We start from the raw sequence: 27,888 nt of genomic DNA, 5'->3' as shown, positions 1-27,888 counted from the left end.
TTTCAAATAATTTGTGCCTGAAGTGAGTCTGCAGGAAGGAGGAGAGGAGCAGGAGACAACCACACTTGAGTGCTGGACTGTGATTCACTGTCACATGAGCAATTTGGTTTTGGGGGTTGTGTGTCACAGTGACACACTGCTCATGTAGCTCTTTAGGACTTAGTTCAGCTTTCCAGGTTTCTTAACAGTAATGTGATTTCCTTCTCAACGTCATCACATTAAGAATATTCAAAGGAGTTATGTACACAGTTTAGCTGGTATTCCTTTAGTTGTGTTCCAAGTGCTTGGAGGTGGAAAAAAAGTAAGTGCTATATATTTATTGTGAGATGTTTGTGAAAACTTTCAATTATTGGAGTGAGGAAGTCATATGAGCCAATAATTTTGATTTGGGGTAACACAGTTTCATAGAACTAGTCTGCTGTGCAAGGACTAAAGGCATGCTGTGTTTAGTCTGTGTAGTTATACTGGATATACTAAATGATGACAACTTCTTATCTTAGTAGTATGACTTTTATGATACATTAATGAGAATGTTTGTTTTATTTAACTAGTTATTCTCTGTCCCTCTTTATCTGCCTTTTAGAGAAAAAGAATAAAAATAACCTTATTTTTAAATTAACTTTTCTTTAAAGTTCATAGGCATGTTGTGGTGACAGGAAAGACACAGCTGCACCTTTTGTTGATGAGTGTGCAACTAATACTTACATTGTGCAATTTACATGTTTCTGCATTTAGAGAAAGCAAAGTTGGGTGTAGAACACTTGTGAAACCAGGGTAGTAAGTTAATGAGATATTCCCCTTCTAGCAGTTTAATCTCTTCCAAATCCCCTTACCTGCTAGCTAATCAAATAGATATGGAACAATTAATATATTACTTTTTTAAAAAATTTGAGGCGTTAAATACATAATTCCAAAATGGGCACTGGTGACTTCTTTATACCTGTTCAAATGCTGCTACTTCTAGAAGTGAAATAGGATCCTTGGTTTCCTTCATGTTTGCAAAATTTCTTCTTTCCCAGTGCTAGCAGAGCTGCAGTGACTCTCCTTGTCTGGCTCCTGCTTTTCCTTGTGTGACCCCTTCATTCTCTTTGCTTGCAGCGGTCAGTAACAATTTATGTAGCTGTTAATATAAAAGAATTACTTATTTTGCAGCCATTTGTCTTATAGTTTTCTAACCTACTACATTGTTTGTGTCAATATTGAAACCAATATTGCTGACCCAATCTGAATTTAAAATCTAGCATGTACTTGTATGACAGGCATGATCAGTGATTTCCCAGGGTTGGGGAGAGTAGACCTGGCTGAAGAAAGGCTGGCAAAGCCCTCACTCACCAGCAGCAGATGGACAACCCAGACTCCTGGGAAAAGTGATTTGTTCCAAATGTGAGAAACTGAGCAGAAAATTTATCTTCTCAACCAAGGCTTTTGTGGAGCAATAAGGTGTTCTGTTATAAAGGCACTTCATGTGCAAGCCCAAGCAACAGGGGCAAGCTTTGAACTCCTGGAGGTGAACTTTCAAAATACAAATATAACTTTTTCATTGGAGTTTTCTTGGTCAGATTATGAAACTAAGCTAATGCTATTTTTTATTTTAATGGTACACTGATGACCCAGGTGAATAAAATTTGTATGTGTCTTTAAGAAGCCTTGGGATTACTTGCTAGTAGGATCAGGGATGAGGAAATGCAACTTCCTAGCTCAGCAGTTTAAATACTCAAAACAGAGAGAAAACTGGTAAATCTTGGCCAAGGTGCTAAAAATGTATTCCATTTAGGTTTCAAATCCATATGTGTGGGGCTTGCATCTGCTCATCTCAAGATGAATAAGGCACCAAAATGTTGAAATAACTGGAGGAAAGTTGTTTTCTCACTGTTTTGGCAATATCCCTCTGCCGTACAACATCTGTACTAGAAAGGAAACAATTAGCTGCTCAGAGGGCTGTCCCCTCAGTGACAAACAGATTCTCATGGATTGTTTTGCAAGTGTGTTCCCTGTAACCCTTGGTGCTCACCCCTCCAAGCAGCTCTGCGGTGGTGCGAGTGTGGGGATTGTGAGCAGCTGGAGAATGGAAGGGGCTGCGGTTTGGACCAGTGCAGAGGTTGAAAATTACCTCAGATGGCTGCTATATTCTGATTCATATTATCAGAATTGACAGGATTTAAATCCCAGTTTTTTTCTCCTGCTGAGATGAATGTGTTCCAGCTGGAGATCACATGGTGTGGGAGCTCTGAACCATAAAAGAAAGTTACTCTGCGTAATTTGCCTTTCCAGTTAATCCTTTTGCTTTTTGAAACTGTATTTCCTCGGTTAATAATTCGCTCTAATATCTTTGTATTGTGCCCTGGAGCATGATATGTAGTTTAGGTAATTTAAAAATTGATTTTAAATTATTCTAATCATTTTAAATCAATGCCAAATAAACAAATGTTTGCATAACAATTCCTTAATGTAGATTCTTTGGTCAGTGGTATCCTGTGTGTCCTATATACTTAATTCTAGGCATAAATTTAAAGAGAGATTAGGAAATGCAGAAGATGAGTTGAAATAAGCACCATGCAATATAAAGGAAGAACAAAGCACCAAACAGAAAAATGTACTAACTTGTCCTTAACCTTGATGCTTTAATTTCAACACAATGAATAATGACAAAACTTTCATAGTGGCTGAGGTATTAGATGAAATAACTTACAGTAGTCCCTCCTTCTCCTCCTCCTTCTTTCTCCAGCAGTTTGCACGTTACATAAGCTGATTTCTTTGTTTTTCCTCTTTCCTCATGAACAGACTTCACTGTTTTCTCTAAGCAGACTGGTTTGCATTGCTGACGCCTCTCCTCTCAGCAGAGGCTTGCCCTCTGAGAGGAGGAGCATCGTGTGAGTGGGACCCAGCATGTGAACAAACCGAGCATCTGGGGAGAAGTTCTTTCTGGCAACTTGTAGGGCTTGTAAATGGGATAAATGTGAGCCTCTCATAGTGTTATTACCATTGCAAAATCAGTTTCTCGTGCAGTGGTACTGGATTACATTTGCAAACAATGTCTTCTGAACCAGGTAAGGCTGATTGAGATGCTTCTAGCAAACTTTAATCTTTGCAAGACTTGGGGTGTGTTTGTGTCCAGAGACACCAAGAGTTAAAGTTTCTAGTCTGAGGCAAATAAACTGGTGAATATCAGCTGCCTTGTGATGCAATACAACTGGAATGCTCTGGTGGCTTCTTTCTCCTATTTGCAGTAAATGAGCTTGAAGTTGCCTGAACTGATTGCCTGATACATCTGCCACACCAACAACCCCGATAATTTTGGCTTGTTTTGCTGCTGCTTTCACCAGCTCAGGACTTTCTTAAAAGCAAATCAGTTTTCCGATGTTTTTAAGTGGTTTCAGTTCCTGGTTTGTTTGCCAGATTCACTGAGCTCTGTTCATAGCTGTAGGGCTTCTATAGGACATATCTGTGAGAAAGCATTGACTCTGAGATTTATATCCTGCATGAGATTAATATCATTGTTTTAGGAAGTAGGTGTACGCTTGTGACTTATGCCCAGCTTTTCATGTATAATATTGCCATAATCCATTTAACTGATGCTTATGCTACACATAAGGTACAGAATTGGCTTCCAGAATAATAATAATAAAAAAATCAGCCTTTTATTGCACCATCCAGTGAAAGCTTGGATTTTTCCATTGTATGCTTGTAAATTAGTTTTAAAGAATACTATTGAAGATACTGCTTTACTTCTGAGTGCATTTTTCAGTTCTGAGAAAAATTGAGCTTGGGATAAGTTCAGTCAAAAGGCATATCAAACCCTAACACATAATATAAAATAGCAAATATTCTGAATTAGGTTTTTTGCAGAGAGATGGGTGAAGATGATGTGTGGAAGGTTTGGGTTTAGCATGCCAGTCTCCCTCTCTGGAAAGCCCTCTGAGGCTAAAGAGAGGGAAGGAAGTTACTGGCAGAGTGAGTTTGATATTTGCTACAGAAGCTTGGAGTAGATGTATGCAAGTAGTTCTACCCAGTTCTCCTGATTTCAGTACTTGTGGGCATATGATTTTTTAGGGGGGGGTACAGAGAATACTTGTTTTAAAAAAATTCTATTGGCTCCTTATCTGCTTTATGAACAAGCTGAAAACTGCCCTTTTCCCTTTAGCATTTAGTAATCAACAAAAAGGATGGGAATCACACCTTTCCTCCTACTCCTTAAATACCATTTTGTTGTACCTGAGAATAATTTACATGTGGATGTAGGAAACTTTCTTTCTGTGATCATTCTCTGATCTGTCTCTTAAGAGCTGTTTCTGAATGTGTATCCTTTTCCTGTAAATGTGACGGGAGCCCTTACGGATCTTTCAGGAAGTATAATGTGGTGTTATAACCACTATTTCCTCTTTCCCTTTGGCTTACTTTCAGTCTGCAGAAGCCTAGGCCTACAGAATTCTAACATGTCACAGTGGCAGTCTGAAGGTCAAATAGAGTGGTGAAGCTGTGATATTTGGGGTTTTTTTTTGAGATTAACTATGTGATGCACAAATACATTTGCACATGCTTTAAGGTGACATAAATTATACTATGAGGTGTAGGAGACCCATGGATATAGCCAGTGCACAAAGAAAACAATTCCAGTCTGTGTGCATTTTAAATAAAATGGATTCCCCTAAACAGTGTCAGAGAAGCAGCGAGTCTCTTGGTGAAGCATTGAAACACGAAGAAATCCTTCCAGTGCTGACTGCTGGGACTGAGAAGGCAAAAGGAGGGACACTACCTACAGAAAGTATAAATTCACATAGTGGTTCATTCATTGTTATCAGCATGGGCAGTTTGGGCAGTAGAGTGTCTGCAGGTATCTAGGCAAAGCAGTTTTTGCAAGCACTAAAGGCCACAACAAATATGTACAATATACCTTCCCTGGAGCGTTGATGTTTATGAAGACTCGAACTTTATAGATTTATATTCTTTTAGTAGTAGCATTCGCTATAAGGGAAAAAACAGATTTCAACAATACCTTTTCAAAGGGTCATTGATGCCATGACTCAGAAGTCAATGGGGAGTTGATGCTGGAGTCAGTTTTTTTCATTAGTGCCATCATTATGCTTTTCTTTGAGTCTTATGTTAATCTTTTACATGCTGTATAAACAGAATGTCTGTTGGTTTACACCAATGCTTGTAAACCCAGTGTATTTGTTGAGTCTTTACTAAAAATTCAAAATATTTATGTAATTCTTCTCTATCTCTCCCCTTCTGCCCTGGGTTTATAATTATTATAAAACAAAGGATTAAATTTCTTTAGTGTTAAGAGTTTGGAACTTTAGTGCCTGTGTATTCCTTACAGTTTTACAGGCAATGCTTGATGTTGAGAAGGACAGGTAGTTAGGAAGCACAGTATTTCCTTTACATTGCCATAAGATATTTAATACATTACGATTGCTCTTGCTTGCCTGTGAAAAAACCCCTGCAGTCATGACCAGTCACTATAAAAAAGAAAACAAAAAGAAGGAAAGGCAACAGCTGGTTTACGTCATGTGAGGTAGAGAGGGCTTGGAGTATTGCCAAACCTTGTATTAGAAAAGAAATTAAATGCTTAACCTTAAACAAATGTTATTTTTACGAGCAATTTCGTAGAGTTTATTTGCTCTCTGTTTTGGAAAACTTTATTCCCCATCATGCAAGCCATCCACTTTTTTTAGTGACTATTACAATACTCTTTTTTCTGATGCCAAGAGCTGAGGCTCTAAGGAGAGTGCTAAATATTACATAGGAGTCAGCAACATTCTGTTGGGCTGCAGTTTTGCAGCAGCTCAAGTGATCCAGTGGGCATTTGCTGCCAGGAGGCTGCCAGGTCCCTTCCTGGGGCTCTTGGGCTCACCCAGAGCCAGCTGAGCTTGATCCCCCTGTACAAAACTCTGGTGCTAAAAGCTGTGTCCACTCTCCCGGGAGCTGTGCGGGGTCACACTGACCTGGAGAAAAACCCTGGGGCAGGTAAGAAGTGAGCAGTGGGAATTACAGGGATGTGGAGGGATGGAAAGGATGGGATTTCTCATCTTGGTGGAGACTGTCCCACTCTGGGCTAGCTGCAGTTTGGGTGGGAACAGCCTTTTTTTGGTCTGTCCTGGGGCCTTCAAACATTTGCATTTTGAAATATTTGCAAAGTGAAAGGTTGCGCATTCTTGAGGTGTTTTGGACAAAACTTCAGCCATTTCAAAATTAATTCTCTTCTTGAAATCTAGTTATACTTAATGTATTTTTCACATTACATTACTAATTTTTTTAAATAGCATTTTCTATCCATTTGCACGCTCAAAGATAAATATTCATAGGAATAAAAGCTTTTTGGAACAGTATGATAAATTTTCAACTTTGCATAGAAACAAGATATTTGAATTCTCCAGCTTTTTATAAGTTTTAAGAAATTACATTCAAAATTCATCATACAGTTGCTGTTTTTATTTTTTTTTAACACTTAAGTTTTAAATGGAGGTCTAGAAAAGAGAGGAGAGAGAACTCAACAATAGAATACTTTTGATTTTTAATCTCTCAGCCTGTTCAGGGCATGAAGCATAAAGCTGTTTCAATCTGTGTAATATTCAAGAGGCAAATGCATTCACGTCCAGGTCTGTTAACCTGGTGTGAATTCTGTGGAAAATAAAAAGAGTGGTCATCTCTGGCAATTAAGGGCTAAGGGATTTTTTCCCCCATTTGGATTCCAGGCAACTTGTATTTGGCTTCCTTACATAAGGATGATTATGAGCCAGTTGGTTAATGTGAAATGGTGATTGGTTTCTTGTTCCTTACGGAAAGGAGCAATGTAAAAGCTGGCATAATTGTGGTAGGCTTTCAAGAGACTGGACAAGGAAGGTTCTTCCTGAATGATTACACAGGAAGGCTCTAAATGCGCTTAAACGAGGCTTTTTGTGGCTATTCTTCACTTTTTTTTCCTCAACCAGGTCAAAAGCAGGAAGCACTTGAATTCTTGTGAAGTGTCCAGCTTTGGGTTCTTTATATTTCTGGTTTGGTGCAGTGAGCATTCCCAGGGAGCTGCTTGTTTCGGAGCTGATGGTTGTTAATGACTTGGCAGGGAGGCTGGAGCTCCTGGGGAGCTGAGAGAGCCGGGCTCGGGGAGGGAGGCAGAGGCCATGGAGCAGCTGCACCACTGGGTCTTCTCTCCATCCCCACCTTCCTCTTTATCATAAAGTTCATGAGTTTACATTTACTTGTAACCTTTCATGTAACAGGAAGCAGTGCCTGGTAGCCCGTTCTAATGCTGTTGTGCAGTTAATACCCTGCTGCCTGTTCTATAAATAGAGCATATTTCAAGCCATCCGTTTTTAGATAATGTTTATTTTTATTTGTTTTTTCTCCTTTCTGTCCCTAATGTTTTCTCCAACCACGCTGAGATATGATTCAATAAAATCAGTATTATTTAGTGGCTACTTGCTTCTTGAAAGTGACTCTTGTCTTCCTTTCCCTATCAATAAATGTGCATCTTTGCCCAGGCTCCAGTGCATCTGAGGTGCATGAATGCATGTAACTGGCTGCTTTATTTTTTGGGCAGGGTTACATTTCTGATGGTTTAACTTTCCCAGACTGCATCCTGAGGCTAGATGGGTGCACAGAAAGTGGTGGGAGCGGGCAGCCAGGAGGAGGGAGGGGAATGGATGGAGCAATTTGTGTCCATGACAGCTGGCTGCTGCTTGGGTCATCAAATGCTGGCAGGACACATGGACTGCCTCAGCAGCTGGATCAGGGAAACAGTTTCCATCTATTAGTGATCATTTTATTGACTTGTATTGAGTAATTGACTTCTTTCTGCATCTTTGGCTCTTCTGCATTTTGGATATACTATATTATGTATTTATTTCTTTAAATTATTATTATTTATGTATTTTACAGCTTCTGCCCAGATCTTCTGAAATAACACATCAGTTACAGTTTCAACCTTCTGTAATTAGATAATTTATTTTTTTCCCCTTTGGTTCTGTGGGGCCTTTTTGCTTTTGGTTGTTTAGCATCCTGTTTCTAAAAATGCTTTCTTTTAGTGCTTTTATCTACAGAAATAGCTGATTTCATGTCTCAAAGCATATGGATAGTTTCCAAAATAGCTCTGAGTGGAGATGAAATAACTTCTCAGATAACTGGGCAGACAGAGAACAAGACTGAAGTGTCAGTGACTTGTTAGAGAAGTTCAGAAGCAATGAATACATGCAAAATGATGAAATTTGTAGTTAGCTCAAATTTCTCTAAGCACACTGTTATTTTATAATGGCTTATGAATTATAGAAGGGGAGGTCTTTCTGTCATTGTCTGAGTAATCCCTGCACTTGCTTGGTAAGTATATGCTAATTAATCCTCTTGAATTATTCCAGTGATTTTTAGGAAATAGTCAGCTGCATTCTCCCCTCAGTTGACCCCAGTATTGCAGGTGCTTTCCTTAATATGAAGTTAAATTGGGTTGCCCAACATGGTGTCATACTGTCTATCTGATATATGATAAAAGAAAGAAGAAAATAAATAATCCTAAAACTCAACAAATAAAGTGAAAAAACTACCAGACTCAGTGCAATAACCCTTACCCTGAAAAGTGATTCTTCTGTGATCAGTAAATCAGTTTTTACAAGTGGGGTGTCTTGTTTAGTAAATAGGAGCTTGGGGCACTTAGTAAATGATGATTGCCATCTGTGCAGAATATGCTGGTGACAATTAAAAACTTAGTGAAAATTTTAATTCTTGCATAAAATAATAGTTGAGGGGACATTGCTCACCTCATGCAGCTCTGTGGAGAAAACTAAAATGAAAAAATAATTCTGGGAAAATGTGGAGGAGGCGTAACTTGTCAATCTTTTCTTGTGGTAGGGTTCATAATCAAAATTACTATTAATGCAGTAGGAACTCAAGAAAGCTACACAAAACTTGCTCAAGCCCTTCCTTCATCAAACATGAGGGAAGCTGTAAAGAAAGCATGGGACAGGGAGGGGAGGAAGTGCCCCTCCAATACAGAACTCACCAGTGCTCCCATTACCACAATGGGGGAAGAGGTTGACAGATGTAGTCGGGATGCTACTGCAACTTTGTGAAATGCAGTGATGTGAGAAGCAGCTCTCGAGCTGAAAGTTGCCATTGTGAGTTATGGCACTGGCAAAAGGCAGTGCTGGCAAGGAGGGAGGAATTACCTGAAGTTACCTGGCACAGAAATGAGACAGTAACAGCAGGGCAGCTGACTTGGGCTACAGGGTCAACTTGCCCTGCCTATTCCTGGAGTGATGCTTCTCATTGTACCCTTTTTTTTTTTTTTTTTTTTTTTTTTTTTTTTTTGGTGGCTTTGGATCCTGTGGTTCTTAGCTACATGAAGTTCATGGTACATGTAGGGTCAGGAGCTGTATTCACATGTAAATCTTGTAGTTGTAATAAAAGCAAAGAAAAAAATATTGTCCAAATCTGATGGAAGATTTTGAAATTATTTCATGAAACACAAGCCATGAAACGTCTCTACAAGTAAAAGAATACTATTGCATATTTTCTCTCTAGACTTTGTGCTTGATAATATGTGTTTAAATACTAAAGTGAAAACAAGGCTTTGAGGGAACATATTGCAATAGAGGAACTAAGTATGTGGAAGAGGAGCAATTTCTGTGAACAGAACTGCTCGCACTCAGAGCTCTCCCTTCAGTCATGTGTTTCTGGAGATGTGGTTTGAACATTTCTTTTCTCTGTATATTTACGAAACCCTCATTATTCATTAAATAGCTGATGAACTATTCCACCATCAGCAAAACTATTGTCACAGTGTGTACAAGTGTAGGTGAGTAATAAAAACCTCAGTGAAGAAATGGTGTGGTTTGGCGAGGACCTCAGTCATAAGTTTCTACTTTCAAACTACAATCATTTGAAGTTCTGTACAATGCTGCTTTTTATAGAAAGATAATCCCATTAATTGTCAACTCATTTTACTAAGAGTCACAGCAGATGCACAGATTTGCCTGCAAGGAAAAGATTATCAGAGCCAAAAGAACAAAGATTGCAGCCAGACAGGACAACAGAGTGAAGCACACTGAGTCTGCCTCCTGTAGCCAACATTGGCAGGACATTTGTAGTGACTGGAATTCACCATTCAGTTCCTTGCTTTGTGTGATTCACTGTATGCCAAGACTGAGATCAGGGGATTACTGATAATTCTTATTTAGTTAATATTTTGGTGCTTCTTGTTAAAGCTTGGACTTTATAATCTTGAATTTTTTGCCTTAAATATGTATCCTACTTAAAAGTGGTGGCATCCATAGCAACTCCATTTTTTAAGTAGAAATTACTGAAAGCTCTGTTTCAGTCTAGAAATAAAAGTTACCATCAGAAAGGTACATGATTTCTTCCAACCAAAACAATTGTAATGCTTGGCAAAACATGGGAAAAGCAGCATGGAATGCCCAAACCTCATAAATACTTGCAAATCAAATCAATGCAGTAATGTCTCACCTTAGACCAACCAGATTTGGGAACATTTGGTATTGAGTTCGGTCACTGATGGTCTGTATAACCCACCTCAATTTATTAAAAATGAGACTATTTCAGAAGTAATTTCTTACTCTAAAATAATTTGGGTGTTGTGCACAGTTAAACTTGCTGAAGTTTCTTTCGGTTTTCCTTCTGTATTGCTCTGTGTATTTGCCACCAGTGGTTCACAACTGTTGTGCATACCACAGTCTGGAAACCTTTGCTCTCTGTTACTAAGTAAGGTACCATATCTACCAAGAAGTTAAATATTTTCTGGTTCTTGGCAAGTATCATATGGCAAGTGTTTGATCTGACAGTTTGAAATTCAGTAAGGTTTCCTGTTTAACTGCACCATCACATGTTCTGCGTGCATTCACAGGGGTCATTAAACTAAAAGAGCAGTATTTATATACTTTTTGCAATCTCCAATTTATATCTACCATATTCACTTGAAGATTTATTTACTACATGTATAAAATGCTATGAAATGCAGGTAATACTGGTTCTATTAATGTTTGTATGCAGTGAGAAATAATAGTTTTATATGGTTTACATATTTTTTTACTCACTGAAAATGGTCTACCTTCCTCTGTTAAGCCTAGAATATTTTTACCCGTGTCTGGGGAATAGCTCTGCAAGAAAAAAAACTCTACATTTTTGCATTTTGTCAGCATAGGTATCTGAACTAATCCTTTAAAAGAACCCGATCTGTCCCCTATGCTTTGCCAAGATTCCATTTTGCAAAGATAATTCTAAACTGTATGTTATTGGCTCTTTATTTTTCTGGCCAGCACCTTCTTGCAGAAAGAAAACTAATTTATTTGATGAGACAGCCCTCCCGACTTCAGCAAAAGCTATTTTTTTTCTCTTTTTGCAATATTTGGTTGTCAGCTATTTATAGTATTTCAGCAGTGGCTCACCACAGTAAAGGCTGGCCTGATGTTTAACCTTTATAGCTCATCTGCACAGAACAGAATATCAGTGTGGAGTTTCTGCACTATTCTGCAGCTGGAAGCATTCACAATTCTATCACCACTGCAGTGGGAGAGGTGAGGATGTATCAAAGCGCCACTGTGTAATTAACTTGGAATGATAGCTTTTAATAGAAATTAGAGGAATGAAGATTATTTTTTTTCCATGAGAGAAATGTTGACTTCCAGAATTCCTACTCTCCTCCTTCACACTCCTAATTCTCAGATAATTTGAGCTTAGTCCAGTTGTTATTGACATTGGCTATGCTTCAGCAGTATAATGCCTCTCAGGCACATGTCTGCTCCCCTCACAGAAAGGATAAATCTGTGAAGGGGAAGTACCAGGTTACTTGAGACTTAGGTTTGAGGGCAGGTTTGGACACAACTGTGTGCAAAATCTATGACCTCACATACTGGATGTCTGGCTCAACCTCAGCATGTGGTGCTGTAGCCAAGATGCTGCTTTCTGCCTCCTTGTTTGTGATCAGAAAGCTGCTGCTCACTCTTGCTCTGCCCTTGCCACAGCTCCTTTGGTGTTTGGTGGGTTGGTCTCTGTAGTGGCAGTGTCACTTGGCGCTCCTCTGAGCTGGTCAGGAGAATGTCTGCTTTGGTTGCTGTGCCTGAGCCAGTGCTTGGCAGGCTCTGTTTGCTGAACACCCATTTCTGTCCAGGGCTGGCAGGAAGTGTGAGGCTTTGCACTGGTGTTACATGAAAAGACCCAGCAGTAGAACAGCAAGACCACAGCCACTGAGGTAGCTGCTCTTGGGACTTTACACAAGGGGCATGCATAGCTATGTAATTTAAGAGAAGTAATTTTGATCCTTTAATTTTGCCTCTTGTCGTACGAGACTAATACTTCCCCCATAGGTTTTGTTTACATCCAGAAACACTGCATTTCTTTCATTCAGAATGTATGAACAAGAGTGGGATCGCAGTGGCAGTAAAAATGAGACAGTGCTGAAGCAGTAGAGAAGCACTATGTGCTTGAGAGAATAAAAAGAAATACAACAGAAGAGTTAATGGTGTTGAGATTGGCTTATGGAACTGCTGATGGAGGACATATCAAATGCTAAGACGTGAGTGTAATCTTCATGAATATAAATAAGCCATTTTTTAATCTTACTGGCACTTCAAACTGGCTGTTTTGGGATTTTTTTGTCTAAATTTTCATGAATCCAAGTTACTTCTAATTAAAACACCCTGAAAAAAATATAATGCATCTCCTAGATTCAAACATACTTGCAGATACGTGTTTGCAAGCATTCTAGCTTCTCATTTCCTTGCAGATGATAAGCAAAGTAATTAAGTGCTTATCAAATTTGCACTGTTTACTTCTCTTTTCTATTAGCTATTATTACCTCTTTCTCCCTTACTCCTCTTAAATCTTTCCCCACCTTTCTCTCCTCTTCAGTGTAGGTAATTATTCCTGATTATAAGAGGGGGGTATTAATCACGTACCAGTCAGCACAGCAAGTGGCTGGTAGCATTTTGTTGTGCATGACATTTCTGACTTCAGGTAAAATTTCTTATAATTTTTATTATAATTATAATTATTACAATTTTTTAATAATTCATAGGATAGCAGAAGTGTACAAGTGTTTCTTTAATCAGGTTAGAAATAATCATGATGGGGTTCTACTTCAACCCAGTGAAAGGTGCAGGGTTTTGCAACATGTCTGCATTTTTGCATATCTAATGGGATTTTATGTTGTATTTACAGGACAACAATTGTATTTTGAAAGGCAGACTGTGTACTGCTTACTTAGACCTCAGGAATTGAGCAGACTTACTGAAATGCATGCTGCTGATTGTGGAGCAAGTATTTGGGCTGAATATTGTATGTTTTGGGCTTTTGTTATAACACAATGTATTATTGTGTTACAATGCACTTGAATGCAATACACTAGATACAGGAATTTTCACCACAAGTTGTGTTTCTGCCACAATTTTATTGTCTGCATCACCTGGAAGGTGGTATTGTTCATTGCCTAGAAACTAGGGCTTAGATTTCCAAGGATGTTAAAGGATGCACTTTGCCCAGAGAATTTGACTGCTAGTTTTGTGGCTAGATTTCTGTTACCTTTTACCATTCCAGCTTTACGTGGCTTGAGGATGTGACATGATTACCAAAATCACTAGTTTGAAATATGGGTTAAATGTCTGCAGAATGTCCATCTCGAGCAAGCATGGCTCCCAGAGAGGAAGGAGAATTTGTTTCATGGCTTGTACAACAATAACAAATTTGAAGTTCTCTTTCCCCACACCCCATGTGCTGAGCTGTTGGTGTGAAGCCAGAGCACATCTTGAATCAGAACACCTATTGGAGCTTTTGTTTCTTGTAAGCTGTTGCAAAAATCCCATTCTAGAGAAGCACTCTTTTCTGTTGCTTGTGTTAATATTCTGTCTTACAGTGGAGGAGCTTTACAAAATGGCTTTTGCCCACTGAATGCAACTAATATTTGCCAATCTAGTGGGCACCGTGTGATGTTGACAACAAAATTGATTCTTAAGGCCACACAATATTTTTGCACTAAAGATTTGTTTTCAGCTGTTGCTGGTTTTGCTGGACTTTGTATTAAGGCTGTGTGTGCGCCTGTGTAAACCAAGTAGAATGAAAGCCTGAATAGCTGCTTGAGGAACTGGGGTTGTGCTGAAATGGTCTCATCAGGCAGGTCTAAGGAAGGGCTGCTGCTGCTGAGAGGAGCTGTCCTGTCCCCTTCCAGTCATATTCCCAGCTGTTCCCTTGTGCAAGCAGCAGTGCTGGGACGGCTGTGAGGTCAAACCCATCCAAAATGCACTCCAGCTTCCACCTACCACATTTCTGCTGCTCATCTCACAGTGCCCTGCAACAAGGGCTGGTGCTGGCCCAGGGGAAGGAGTAGCCAGAAGCAGAAGCTGGAGCAGAAGGTGACAAGGAGGGGGACGGTGGCTGACCACAGAGCAGCTCTATTCTCAGCAGCAGTTCTGTATTTGGCTGGGCGTGATGTGATGGTGAGCGATAACCTTCAACAGGTGTGAATGCCTTGATAAAGCTGTGTGTGCAAAATAAGTTCCTATTCTGGCCACAGCAGAACTTCATTGTCTTAGGAAATCGTTTTAATAAATAAGATGCCATTTTGATAGAGATTTTTAGCCTTGGCCTGAGGAGTTGACACAGCAATGCCCCTTACTGAGCTGCACTCTGGGAGCTGCGGATTTTGCAGCATGCTGGCTGACAAATCTGCAAACCAATTAGTTTTCAGAAAAGTCTAAGCCTTCGCACTTTGACCCTCACTGCAAACTTATAATGATCTGAATATAGATTTATAAATTGTGTGCAATTGCCTTCCCAATTTGTGTGACCTACTGATCCCACAGGCGTTACTCTTCTTAAATTTGTTTCTGAATTTAGAATTGCCCATTTAGAGTGCAAACTGCTACATTTGTAGCAGTATTTGTATAGGATTCTGTAGGAAAGGGAAATCCAGCCTGTCAGCTCTTAGGTGGAGACAAGAAAAACTTGCTGTTGCAACTCTCTGTACCATCAGCTTGGTCTTTCTAAGAGCTTTCACTGCTCCCACCTCCAGGAGAGACAGATATGGCACTTAAAGTACCTTGCTGGGCTTTGGGGAATGCTGTAGGACAGAGCTCTCACTGCCGTAGTACAACACAACTTTTTGTGGATGGGAGTGACACCAAAGGAAACAGAGTCAAGCAATCTCTGCCTGCAATCACAGGCATCCGAGACACTTCTGTAGAGTGGGGGCCTTGTTAGATTATCCTCATCACTCTGGAACAGCCACCTTTATGTTCCTGAGATCTCTTGCTACTTGGATGAACTAGAAGAGGGAAAGATGCTGTGCTGCTGGGTGTTGTGCATCTGTTATCACCGTGTACTGGGGCTTTGGTAGCACGGATTGTTGATCTCACCGTGGACCTCTGCAGGAATCTGTGTTGGTAGAGGCGTACTCAGGGTGTAAGGCTGCCTCAGTGTTCAACAGGAGGAATAGGCTTCAAGGAAATAAAGAATAAATTCTTGGTAGTATTGTTGGAATCCAGAAAATGCTGAAGAATCATTAAGCAGCACAGAGCATTAGTTGTAGCATCTGTTTCCATTGCTTGTTCTAAGAGCAGGCTTGGCTGTAGCTAGGGATGGTGGACTTTGCAGTGGGAGAGGGAGTTGGATCAGACCAGAAGGTACAAACTCTGCAGACCAGTTGTTTAGAAGATATAGGAAGATCACCTTATGAAAGAATTGAGTGGGGTTTGGATTTGATTTTTATGGAAACATGCAAAGAAAAACCCAGCAAAGGCAAGCAAATGGAAAGGGTGGCAAACAACAACAGTAAATAGAGGTATAGAACCTCTACCCTAATATTTTTTTAAATGAAAATAATTATGACAACACGGCAGCAAATGATAAATGGGCTTTCCTCCTTTTCCTTGCTCCTCCCACAAAAATGTTGTGGAGTTTTTTTGATTCAGAGGTAAATGAATATTGATCTAAGTGACATCTTAAAGTCCTTCATACTACTCTTTCAGGTTTTTGATTGTGTTTAGAGAAATAATTCCTTTTAAGCCCCAAAACTAGAGAGCATGGTTTTGGCTTCTGTAATCACATTCTAATAAGTGCTTTTATTATAGTTTCCATTGTTTTCATATGTTTTACTTTATATTTTCTTTCACGTTTCTTATCAATAACACCATATTGACCCTATGAAGGAGAATAAATTCCATTCTGCTCAGAATGAGTCAGCTGGCTTTGTGCTGTGCTCTTTTTTCCCCCAATACTTATAATAGGGCTCTTTCCTACAAAAAAAAAAAAAAAGTGCAATTAATTTAGCTGACTGTTGGATCCTTCCATCAGTAATGAAATAAATGTTCTGAATATATAGCATTTTGTACACACTTTAAATACAGAAATAGAATAGGTGAACAAAGATGCTGACTATTTGAACAAGCAACAATTCAAATGGGAAAAACGTCTGTTGGATATTGTCATGTTCCTATAGAAAAACTTAGGCTAGTCATGGTGGAAGAATATTCTTCATATCCAATCCTTCAAGGTTTAAACAACATAACAAATTTCAGTGAAAGGCAAAGAGTGTTTTTAGGATGAGACACTCTTAAGTATTTTAATATTCTCTGTAGAGAATTGTTAGCACTCTAATAAATGTTCTTGTAGCCATTGTACTCAATCCTGTTTCTTAATTTTGTGTGTATTTATTTTCCAGGCAGCAGCATCTGTCCAAAGCCCTTAATATTGTCTAGAGCTTGTGCAGGGGGTGCCACAGCCAGGCTTGTGGAGCAGAATGTACGCTATGACGCGGCTCAGGGAATAAATGGAAGTGTGGCACTCAAACAGTCCCCACGTTCAGCTGCAAGTCCAAAGCCACAAGGTAAGTACTCTCAAATTTTTTTTGTTAGGGAAGTCATTCTCTCAGACTTCTGAGAGCAACAGAGCACCTTGAGAATCGTATTTGAAAGAGAGAAACCATGGAGCATAAGCTTGCTAGTGAAATACAAATGTTCTCTTAAATGCCTTGTGATTGTGTAGTTTCTTACTTATTTTTTAAAAGTATTGCTGTATTTGAGCTGGGAGGTTTGGACACTATTTTTAACTGGAGCGTTTGACAGTCTGACTTCAAGGCAGGGGTAGTGGGAAGATATTCAGGGTCATTGGAGTCCTAGCAGAGATTGAGAGGAGCCTTCCTGCAGGAGTATGTGGAAGGATGGGAATTTCATGTTTGTGCACCAAAAGCTGACAGTAATGTACAAAGACTACAATTAAATCTCCTTTGTCTCTCTTTGTGTTCATAAATATCTTTACTTTTAAAAGTTAAAGAGATCAACCTGTATATTATACACTTTATATATATGCATATAAAGTGTGTATATAAATATCTATGTATAATCATACATATATAAAATCACTATTTATATTTACTCAAACCATCTTTTTATGTGGTCTTCTCAGTGATATTGTGGATTCTGCTGTGGCTAATCACAGCTAAGAGTCACTACATTCCAGAAGTCTTGAATTCGGATCAAATCTGGACTGATACCTTTTAGTGGTGGCATGCAAGAGGAGCTTTGATTATTTTAAAAGTTAAAAAAAGAGTGAGTTTAGAAGACATAAATCACAATGCTGCTCAGTGTATTGAATTCTGAGACACCTTGCTGATAAGACAGAAATGACAATTACTTACAGAAAAGTAGATGTGGAGGGCTGACCCTGGCTGAGTGCTGCCAAAAGCTGTACTCACCAAAAGCTGTTCTCTCACTCCCCTCTTCAAATGGACAGGGGAGAGAAAATATAACAAAAGGCTCCTGAGTTGACATAAGGACAGGGGGAGATCACAAACTGATTACTGTCATGGGAAAAGTGTTGATTTTATTATTAACCAAAATCAGAACAGGATAATGGTAAGTGAAACAAATCTTAAAAACATCTTCCCTGCACCCCAACCTCATTTTCAGGCTCTGAGTCCTTTCCCCAGTGTCAGAGGGAGATGGGAATGGGGGGGGGGGGTTTATGGTCAGCTCAGCACAGATTGTTTCTGCCACTGCTCAGGCAGAGGGGTCCTTCCCCTGCTCCAGCTCAGGGTGCCTCCCATGGGAGAAAGTTCTCCATGAGCTTCTCCAGCGTGTGTCCTTCTGTATGCTACAGTTCTTCATGAGCTGCTCCAGCATGAGTGGAAGGTTCAGTCCTTCAGGCACAGCCTGCTCCGGCATGGGTCCTACACAGGGTCACAAACCCAGCCAGCAAACCTGCTCCAGAGTGGGCTTCTCTCTCTGCAGGTCCTGCCTGAAGCCTGCTCCAGTGTGGGCTTCCCATGGGGTCACAGCTTCCTCTCAGGCATCCACATGCTCCACCACAGGTCTCCTCCACGAGCTGCAGGTGTATCTGTGCATCCCCATGGACCTCCATGGGCTGCTGGGGCTCAGCTGCCTCACCATGGGCTGCGCCATGGGCTGTGGGGGATTCCCAGCTCCAGCACCTGGAGCACCTCCTGCCCCTCCTTCTGCACTGACTTTGGTGTCTGCAGAGTTGTTCCTCTCACATATCGTCACTTCTGTCTTCTCTGAGCACAATCACATCTGTACAAAAACTTCTTTTCGCCTCTCAACTGTATTATCATTGAGGTGTTACTCCCTTCTCTGATGGCTCAGTCCTGGCCAGTGGTGGGCCCATCCTGGAGCCAGCTGGTATTGACTCTGTTGGATGTGGAGGAAGCTTCTGGCAGCTTTTCACAGAAGCCACTCCTGTAGTCCCCCCAGATACCAAAATCTGGTCACACAAACCCAGTAGTAGAGCACATCTAAATCAAGTACAGAAATTAGAATCACACTAGAGTCATCATGTAGTGGAGTCAAAAATCCCTCTATCACTCAATGGGAAAATGCACCTTCAAGAATTTTGCATCAATCCTGATTTCATCTTGGAGTTAAGGGTGTGAAGAAATTTTTGAGGTGTCAAGAAAGTTTTGTTTACTTCAGGAGAATGAGAGCAAAACAAAACTGTATTTTTTTGTGTAATTTGTTTTTACAGAGCATTTGCCATTATTAACTAAACAAAGATGGTTTTGCCAGTCATGTGTAAACATTACTTATCTGAGGAACCTTTCTGCACCATTTCCTAGATCTCTAGACTGAATTCTCTACAGCAAAGAGATAATGTGTTCTTCCTAAGAAAAATATTTTAGAAGTAATTAATGGATAAATAGAAATGTGCTATCAATAAAAAGATTAAGCCTTTCAAAAACAAGCCAACACACTTATAAAATTTTAGCTATTAGATAAATTAGGAGTTGTATATTATTGGATCCCATTCATTCAAGTTACACAGCTGTTGTTGCTTTTTCCTAGCCATGTTTCCTTTTGTTTGTCAATATTATGTACTCCAAAATGTGCCACAGCCAGGAATAGTGTGGTAGTCTTAAGAAATGCAGCTGTGTGGATGAAATTCAATAATACTGTTGTAAGTAGTATTTTGTATCTCCTTTGTTCATGGGTTGCTCTCCATTTATTAATATTAAATATGTGCATCAGATGGAATTTTCATAGTATATCTTTTGTTTGGCTTTTTATTGAATTGAAGCAAAAGAAACCACAATTAATGAGAGAGGCATTTGGGAGACTGAATGTTCTAGGCAAACTAGGCTGCTCTGGTTTATTGGTTTAAAAGTGGCCACTATTTTTTAAAAGAGCTTTTATGTGGAGGTACAGAAATGTTTTTGGTCTATAGCAGCAGGAAACATTTTTCCATATGATGGAAACCAATCAATCAGTCATGCAAATACTAAGTGGCCTTTCATAGTGAAAGGAAGCAAGATGACAGACCTGAATTGTAATGCCAATGTATTTGGTTGTGGAGAAACTAATTACAAAATGACCTTCATCTAACCTACCAAAATAATTAAAATGAGAGCTATAAACATGATTCTGAGGTTGTGTTGCAAGTGTGGTACAGCCATTTTCAGTAGAAATTTGCTTTATTAAGGTAAATAAAACTTTAATATTGAGGAAAAATGTTCAAAATCTTGCACTTTAAGTGAACCCTGTACTTTTATCTATACTTGGTCTCTGAGAAGTAGTTTAAGTATTTGGAATAGTTCACTCAGGGTAGCTGGGTCAAGCGAATAAATTCCTACATGCAATCCAATATAAAATTCTTTATTTTCATTTTCATTTTTCCCCCCTGGCATTTCAAGGAGTAAAAAAACCTGTCTGATACACTGTCAGTGTTTTTGTTCTCCAATAATTCTTTCCATCAATTTTTGTTCCCAAATAATTCCTTCCATCAACAACTCAGCAATTCATGTGTCAGATTTCTGTCTGGAGGAGTGTTTGATTCAGGAAAATCATTGGAACAAAGTTGGAACGAAGCCTGAAAAGGGCTGAAAGATGATGAGGGAGTTGAGCAAAGGGATCGGGGCCATGGAGCAAAGCAGTCACAGTCTGTGTGTCTGTACCAGCTGTGAGATGTGGTGCTTTGGAGGCAGTCAGTGGAAATAGAATAATATGCTACCACATATGAATCCACAAGAGAGAAAGCAAATTGTTAAATAATTTGAAATTTATGCTACAAAAATATTTAGGTGGTGATCTGAACCTTGCAATAGCAGGGTTCATGTAGATTGACATGAGAACATTGGCCTTTTTTCCCCCTAGTTTCTTCTATTCCTTGCTCTTTGATCCTCTTGCATCAGTTATTTTATGATGTCAAATTGCTAAATACTGGGCACTGAAACTGCTGTCTGTACCAGGCAGTTTTATTGTAGGATGCAAAATATGTGGAAATGCCAACACTTCTTCAAAGCAGTGAAGTGTCTTGTCAGTTCAAGACTGTGCATCAGTTGCTCATTTAAATTTTTCTAATGAGAGCCTAGGAGTACTTATGAATCTCCTGCTGAGGCTGAAGAGGCATTTTTGTTTGGGTTGGAGGTGAATTTCCACTCCAAAAGATGGCTTGGTTTGTACTACTGTGAAATTATAAGGATGAAACAGATTCAACATTTAAACTTTGGCAGTCAATTTTACCTACCTATCTGCTGTGTAGCATGAACCCTGTCTTCCTTTCTCAGTTATTATGTAATCTGTGTTAAAAGTTTTCAGTGGCCTGGGTTTAAAAAACTGAGAGACCTCTTTAAGGTCTGAGATATAGACTGCACCTCCCTGGCAAATGAAACTTGTACAGTTAAAGGTGAATTGAACTAAAACTGACAGCTCTTCCTAGGTAGGCTTCTCCAGTCTTGGTGGTCCTTGAAGAAACCTGCTACAATGTCTCTTTTATCAACAAAACTGACAAATCCCCAAATTATCTCTGTGAAGAAGAGAAATAAGAGAACAAACCACACCTGGTTATTATTGATCTTCTCTCTTGATATACTATTGAAAGATTCTTGTGGTGTGAACTAAAAATGTGGAAATGCACATCTCAAAGAGAAGATGATTTTTTGCTCTCTTTCTCCTGTGTTTAGGTTACTGGTTATTTCATATTGCTCTTAAGAGTATAAATCTTTGGCATTTATTCAGTAGTGCTCATTTTATATTCCCAAAGGCAATGGAGCATGCAGGGAGGTGATGATGGATGACTCAGCCAGGAGAGCTGTAGTTGCTTACCACAGGAACTTCTAACTTCATTTTCATTGAGTCAAGGCATAGCAGCATTTTTAATCATTGAACACATTATACTTTCTAAGACAAGATAAATGACCTTTGCTGATATGCTTTGCAGTCTGCAAAGGTGGTTGTACCTTTTGAGCCATTTATATAGCATTACCTGACATTTCCTTATGTATATATGCAAAGTTAAATGCACAAATAGGCACTGCAGCATAAATCTTGATTTTGGCTAGTGGTGTACAGTATCTGCTACCTCAGTACATGTAAGGGTTTTCTTTGGGCAGAATAAGCAGTTCATATCTCCTAATGAGCTCAAAATTCTACAGCACAGAGGCAAGAGTATTTATAGACTCAAACAGAGCTTTGTATTATGCAGGTTACTACAATAGGGCAGTCTTTTCTCTTTTTTTTTCCCCTTAGGATCCTTGCTCTGCACACATTGAAAAATAATCTGATTAAAACAAAACACTACAGAAGTACATTGAGGAGAGAATTAATGGAATTTGCTTTCCGTAATCCCTGTTAACAAGGCTGACCTTACAGGAAGGTTTGAGGGTTGTGGGTTGGTTTTTTTTATACTACTGATTCTTTTTTTTTTTTTTTTTTCCATTGATCTTGTGACTATTCTTTCTCCACTGCACTATTTCTGAACCATAGAGTAGCTACAGCAGTAGCTGGTAGGGGAAATGCTGTGTACTAAGTGCTGATAGGGAGTAAGGAATAAAATATTTTGCCTAAGTGAATTGGCTGTTTGGCTTGTGGTTCTCTTCTGAAGATATTACAGTGATTTTCAGTATATGGGGATTGTCCAATTTCACAAAATGTTCCTCATTGCTTGCCATACATAAATGCTGCTTAGCTGTGGTTTTTCAGCTGCAAAAGTTTGTGACTTCCACTTCCACAAAATGTCCTTGAATTTGATTTTTGTCCTAGTGGATCCAGTATAAAAATAGCTACTAAACTAATTCCTTCTGCTTTACTAGTAGACATGAATTCCCTCGAGTTTAGTAGTTTTAATATATCCTTGTGAGGATATTAACATTTCATGAGATGTACAGAAGAATTGAGGAGATGTACAAGTCCATTCCATAAAAGCTCACAGGGCTGGGGGTTGCACAGAGTCCATTGCCAGAGCAAGAAATGTTCCTACAAATTACTGTGGTGCTGGTCAGCAAATCCACGCCCCTGTTCCCTTTGCTGTCCGCCTCCTCCCCGAGGGGATGGCAGTGCTTATGATCAATGATGTGTCCTGCTTTTCCCCAGCCTGCTTGTGTCTCCTTTTTTCAGCTGTCCCATGGCCTTTGTCAGCACAGTGAGCCATTCAGTGCTTGGACAATTATCGGATGCTCACTGGCCTAATTCTGCCAGCCCTTGCCTGAGCTCCCTGGGAAGAGGGAATTTGGGGAAAGCCATTCCACTGCACTGCAGCTGCAGCCCAGCAGCTGCACAGGGCTTCTCAGGAGGGACTGCAGTCGCTGCAGCTGAAGCAGTTACACAATTTAATAATCCGCTTGTTTCAGGGTTGCAAATAACTATTTCAAAAGAGCAGAATTCTGAGTCATCTTTCTGTACTGCATCCTTCCCCAAACTTGCTTTTGAGGACTGAAGGTGCACATATGCACAGTAAAAGCATCTGACTTTCAGTAATTGTCTTCCTTCTCCCTCTGATTATTTCATCTGTCAGTCTTTGCAGTTGATATGGTTGAACTCTAAATCTTTTTATGGCGACTTCATTTCTGCATAGAGTCTCTAATGTACTTTTCAGACTGCAGCGATCACTGCAATCCCACTTAACTGCAATTACATTGTTGGAAACAGACAAATATTACCTCCTGTGTTATCTATGAATTAAATAAAGGGAAGAAAAGAAAAATTGCCCTTAATCAAGTGTTTCTTCAAGTTTATCACCGTCTATGGTTAGTATATTTGAAAGAATTTTTTCAACATACATTTTAAATGTCAGTTGATGGGATTTAAGATCATTCCTCTGGTGCATAGGTTTTCCAGGGTAAGTTAAGAAGATATTCTAGTGTCAGCAATGCAAAGAACATGGCTCTTCCACATCCATCTATTGTGTATTCTGTACTAGAGCTTTTGTCCCTACCACAAGAGTGGTAAAAAAAGCCAGTTTAAGTCCTCCTTCCCTTCTCTTGCTCACTGGCAGGTCTTCATAGTTGCTGGAGAGGCAGTGCCTGTGCCCCACTGCAATGTGGTGCCTCTGGAGCAGTGCCTGAGCCCCTGGGCCACTGATTCCACTGGCAGGGTATTGTCTGTCAATTTATGCCTGCCTTTCAATAATTGTTTCCAATTTCATACAAATGCTTCCACTGCCCCCACAGTGTGTTTTGGGATGTGTGTGGGAATGAGCAGGTGCTCTTGGGGAATTAAGGTCCTTTTGCATCAAGTCTCTCCTTTTGATGAGCTGGACATTCATCGCTCCAATGTGGAATGCATTTGGGCCCAGTCTGTGATGTGCTTTTGTTACTCACAAATGTTGTATGGTTGCTTGAAGTTAATTTAAAGATTTTAGTGCTGTGACTTTAATTGCTTTATGTGTCACCTTGTCTTTTGTGTTCCAGTCACTGCTGTATTAAGCAGTGGCTGATCATTAACAGTCTAATTAGAAGGACATATGGTAAGGATGGGGAAAAAGCAAGAATAAAAAAAACATTTTCAGGAGGGAAGGTTTTCAGCAGTATAATTAGACAAAGGTTCAGTGAGTAAGGGAATTTTAAAGCTAAAGGCAAATACCTTTTTTACTGATGATTTTTATTGAGGTCTCAAGGGATAAGGTAAAGAATGAGAGCACCAGAGTTTTGGGGCAGCAATTTAAATCTCTTTCTTGAGCTCCACAATATTGCTCTTTCCTTTGTGCTTAATCCTTTTTTAATACAAAACCTGCAACCATAAACTTCTCATATGTATTTCCTACAGTACACTATGAAAACAAACACACAGAAAGAAAACAAGATAACTCCCTAATTTTCCAGCTTGCTAAAGTAGCATATGGTTCATCTTTTAGTCAAAAAATATAACAGGATCCCTAAACCAAACAGTGCATGAAGAATTATATAAAGTACCTGTATTTGTAAAGCAGCTTTAAGGTTCATTAAAGCCAAGAGTGTATCTTTTTCATTGCTGCAACGAGTTCTTTATGCAAAAATCTCATTTGTGAGAGTAACCTGGTGTTGCAGAAAGTGTCCCTGCCCATGGCAGGAGGTTTGGAACTGGGTGATCTTTAAGATAAACCATTTTATGATTCTGTATTCTAGAAGCTCAAAGAAATACAAGTGATTGATTTTTATTGTTGTTGTTCTTTGCAGTGCCTCCAAAGCCAATTCATCTGCAGAAGGCAACATACCAAACCCCTAGGCATAAAGCTTTAACAAATCAGAAACCAAGAATGGAGGAAGAGACGCCTGCTGCTGTTTCTAGTGTCACAAAGGAAAAGTCCAGTAAAGTGTCAGATCTCATCAACCGTTTTGAGGGAGGCAGGTATGTAATAGAATTTGAATTGGTTTGTAACTCTGTTTGTTGTGTGGGGATTGTTGAACTTGAAGCTGCTGATGCCTTGTGAAAGCTGACCTAGAACAGAGGCTAGATGGGTTAAAGAATAAAGTCAGTGTTTATTAGGAGGCCTCAGTGGATACACCTTGGGCAGCACAAGAGCCCAGCCAGGGCTACACCCAAAATGGACCCAAAATTGTCACAAAACGGACGACTGGTCTCTCACTTTTATAAGTTCTGGTCCATCAGCATATTGGAGTTAATTGTCCAATTGCAGGTTATGAAGTCCCATCCTTGTTTTCCTCTCTTCAGTCCATTGTTGTTTATTCTCTTGGGCCTGAAATTTGGATCATTTGTCCTTGGTCTCCAGCTAGAGAACAAATTTTTTTGTCTCCCTGCTCTGTGAAGATAATATGAAGCTCAGAACTACACACCAAAGCAATGCAGAATCTGAAAAATATAAAAGCAAAAACCTGAGGCATCACTGTGAGGAAGAACATTAGTACTATGGTAGGGTCCTGCTAAAGGACTTGATGGCAAAATTCCATGTGTTTTGAAATAGTGGGAGCCAGTTGTATATTTGGATTCACAAGGTGTGCTTTTTCATTAGGCATTAGTCCTAATTTTCCTTTAAAAGTAAGAAAGAAATTTGCAGCATTTTAAAAACAACCTGAAAAATGTCAGCAATTTGAAATGTTTAATATTGAAGCTAATATTAAATACTTTTTTTCTTGAAGAAGAAAAAAAACATTTTTTTGAGCAAATAGAAAAACCTGAAACGCTGTTTTTAATTTCATACTGTCTTTTTCAATCATTCATGTGAAAAGGGTGAACTCTACAAATTATTTGTAGTGACATGGCATACATTCCCTAAATTGTTTGCTTTGTAGTACTTGGTGCTTTTGGTGGAAAAGCTCAGTGTCATTGAGTTTCAGTTCTGTGGTTTATGGGAAACATTTGGAACTTTGGGAAAAAAGAACCACAGTGAACACTTCTTTCACAAAATGGTGTTTCTTGGGTGTCTTTAATTAGATACACATAATGCATCTCTACGTAGTTGCATTATAAGCTCTGAAACAGAAGTCTCAAATGTATCTTCTGTGTACAAAGAGAGCGACTTTCCAGAAAGCCTGTGACAGAGGAAACAGCTCTAGAAACAGCTCAAAAAACAGTCCAGTGACAGTTGTGCATTGCAAGTTTTGGATGTGTTTTTTTCATGTTCCCTTGGGATATGAAAGTGCTTGGATCTCAGAAGGGCTGGCCCCTGTGGGAGTGAATGCATGATGTATAACACAGTACCTGCTGTGGAGCCAGTGTAAAAGGGCTTTCATTGAATTTCCCCTCAAGATGGGTGAAATGTAATCCTTTATATAGAAGCAGTTGAGGATTACAAAAGTATGTTTGTCCATTGGAATAGAAATAATGTCAGAGCTTCATCTGCAAAAAACGTCTGTCATTAGGCAGGGACTTAATTGCACTTGGCGATAACAGGTGCTCAGAGATGGGAAAAAGAAATTGCTGCAGTACTGGAGGTCCTGTGAATTCTTTTAGCACCAGTCTCTAATCCTGCTGTCAATGTTTCCTAGTCTTCCCCCAAAGCATCACCTGGCTTTTAAACAGTGCAGTATCTGTAGGGAAAAAAAAAAAAATTATCTTTTCTGAAAGAAAATTCTTCAGGTTCATTGTGCTCTGTACCACTGAGCCCTACATTTCTTCCTCCTAGATCTGTGTTGTGCTGGAGCTTCTTCCATATTATGTAATCAAAGGAAACTAGAAAGAAAACTTTATTGTTGATTGCCATTTACAAATAGGGACATTTTGTGGACTATGGGAAGCTGAGTTGGTTTTGGGCAGCATCATTTATTAGGTACACCAGTAGTAGTATCTGTCCAATAACTAAATACTACCCAAGTCTATGATCTCTGCATATGGGAAATGTTCATGATTAGAATGCTGGAATTCTGGATTATCCTGCTTTGGCAGTGGAAGTAATTCCTGATTTTTTGAATGAGCTCAACTCACAAAAAGTGTTTTCTATGAAGCTGAACTTCAATTTAATTAAGGATCTTGAAATGGCTAGGTAGAATGTTAATGAACTGCAAACTGTTATTGTCAACTATAATAACTTATTTTCATTAGTCTGGACAGCCCACAAGCATGTAGGCATGTCAGAAAGTTATTTAAACCTCTTTGTGCAGGCAATTAAAAAATGTATATTTTAATTTTATCCTGGAGTTAACTTTTTTAGTAAAAAACCATAGTTTTTACATGTCTAAAGAAAAAGTGATTAAAACTTTTTTTGTTATTTGATGGAAGAAGATAAAATTAGTGTAAGTTATTTTTGATCTGTGTGCACAAAAGTGCAGAATATATTTGCAACATTTGTGTAAAGAATCCTATAAATAAGGAGTAAAAGTACAGTTTGTAAGCAGTTTTTATCCTTCCAGAAGATGGAAGTCCATACCAGGAATAGTTAGAGGATAGTCAGGAACAAGAGATAATGTTTTTAAAGCAGAGACAAATTTTGGAGGAAAAAGATCTTCATAAAAGATGCAGCATGAAAAAAGGACATTGCTAATTAAGGAAACTGGGAAAGAAATGAGATAAAAATGTAAAGGTCCTCATGTCATATTCTGAACTAAGGAAAGGGATGCTAAATGTTCTTGATTGATTGTTTGATTAACTTTAATAATTAAAGAGCTGTTAGGGAATGGGCTGCTTGTTTAAGCAGTGGACTAGGACTTGGAAAACCACGAGTCTTGCTCCACTTCTCCCAATAATCTTCTGGGACACTTTGGGCAAGTTGCTTCCTCTATCAGTTTCTTGGTTTCCT

At 39.2% G+C, this 27,888-nt stretch overlaps 1 protein-coding gene and 1 long non-coding RNA gene across 7 annotated transcripts in view; one reads left to right on the top strand and one right to left on the bottom strand.

The window, feature by feature from the left end:
* FGD4 (FYVE, RhoGEF and PH domain containing 4) overlaps positions 1-27,888 on the top strand; it is a 102,076-nt gene that overhangs the window by 44,015 nt on the left and 30,173 nt on the right. For 2 of the 6 annotated variants that reach the window (XM_077783355.1, XM_021549370.3), the window contains exons 2-3: positions 16,655-16,819; positions 24,872-25,043. In XM_077783355.1, coding sequence (XP_077639481.1) covers positions 24,952-25,043 — 92 coding nt within the window. In that variant the 5' untranslated portion in view covers positions 16,655-16,819; positions 24,872-24,951. Of the gene's footprint in view, positions 1-2,814; positions 3,048-5,745; positions 5,968-12,889; positions 12,958-16,654; positions 16,820-24,871; positions 25,044-27,888 lie in introns of those variants that run through there. The other 4 variants (XM_021549369.3, XM_021549371.3, XM_077783356.1 and 1 more) reach the window with 4 other exon arrangements.
* Positions 919-2,746, bottom strand: LOC144246315 (uncharacterized). The gene is made up of 2 exons (XR_013339999.1): positions 2,690-2,746; positions 919-1,120 (listed from the first exon to the last, which is right to left on the bottom strand). It is a non-coding gene; the product is annotated as an uncharacterized LOC144246315 (long non-coding RNA).

The sequence above is a fragment of the Lonchura striata genome, chromosome 5 (assembly GCF_046129695.1).
Source record: "Lonchura striata isolate bLonStr1 chromosome 5, bLonStr1.mat, whole genome shotgun sequence".
NCBI classification, from domain to species: Eukaryota; Metazoa; Chordata; class Aves; order Passeriformes; family Estrildidae; genus Lonchura; species Lonchura striata.
Note: the sequence above shows the minus strand (reverse complement) of the source record. Positions and strands in the feature narration are given on the sequence as shown.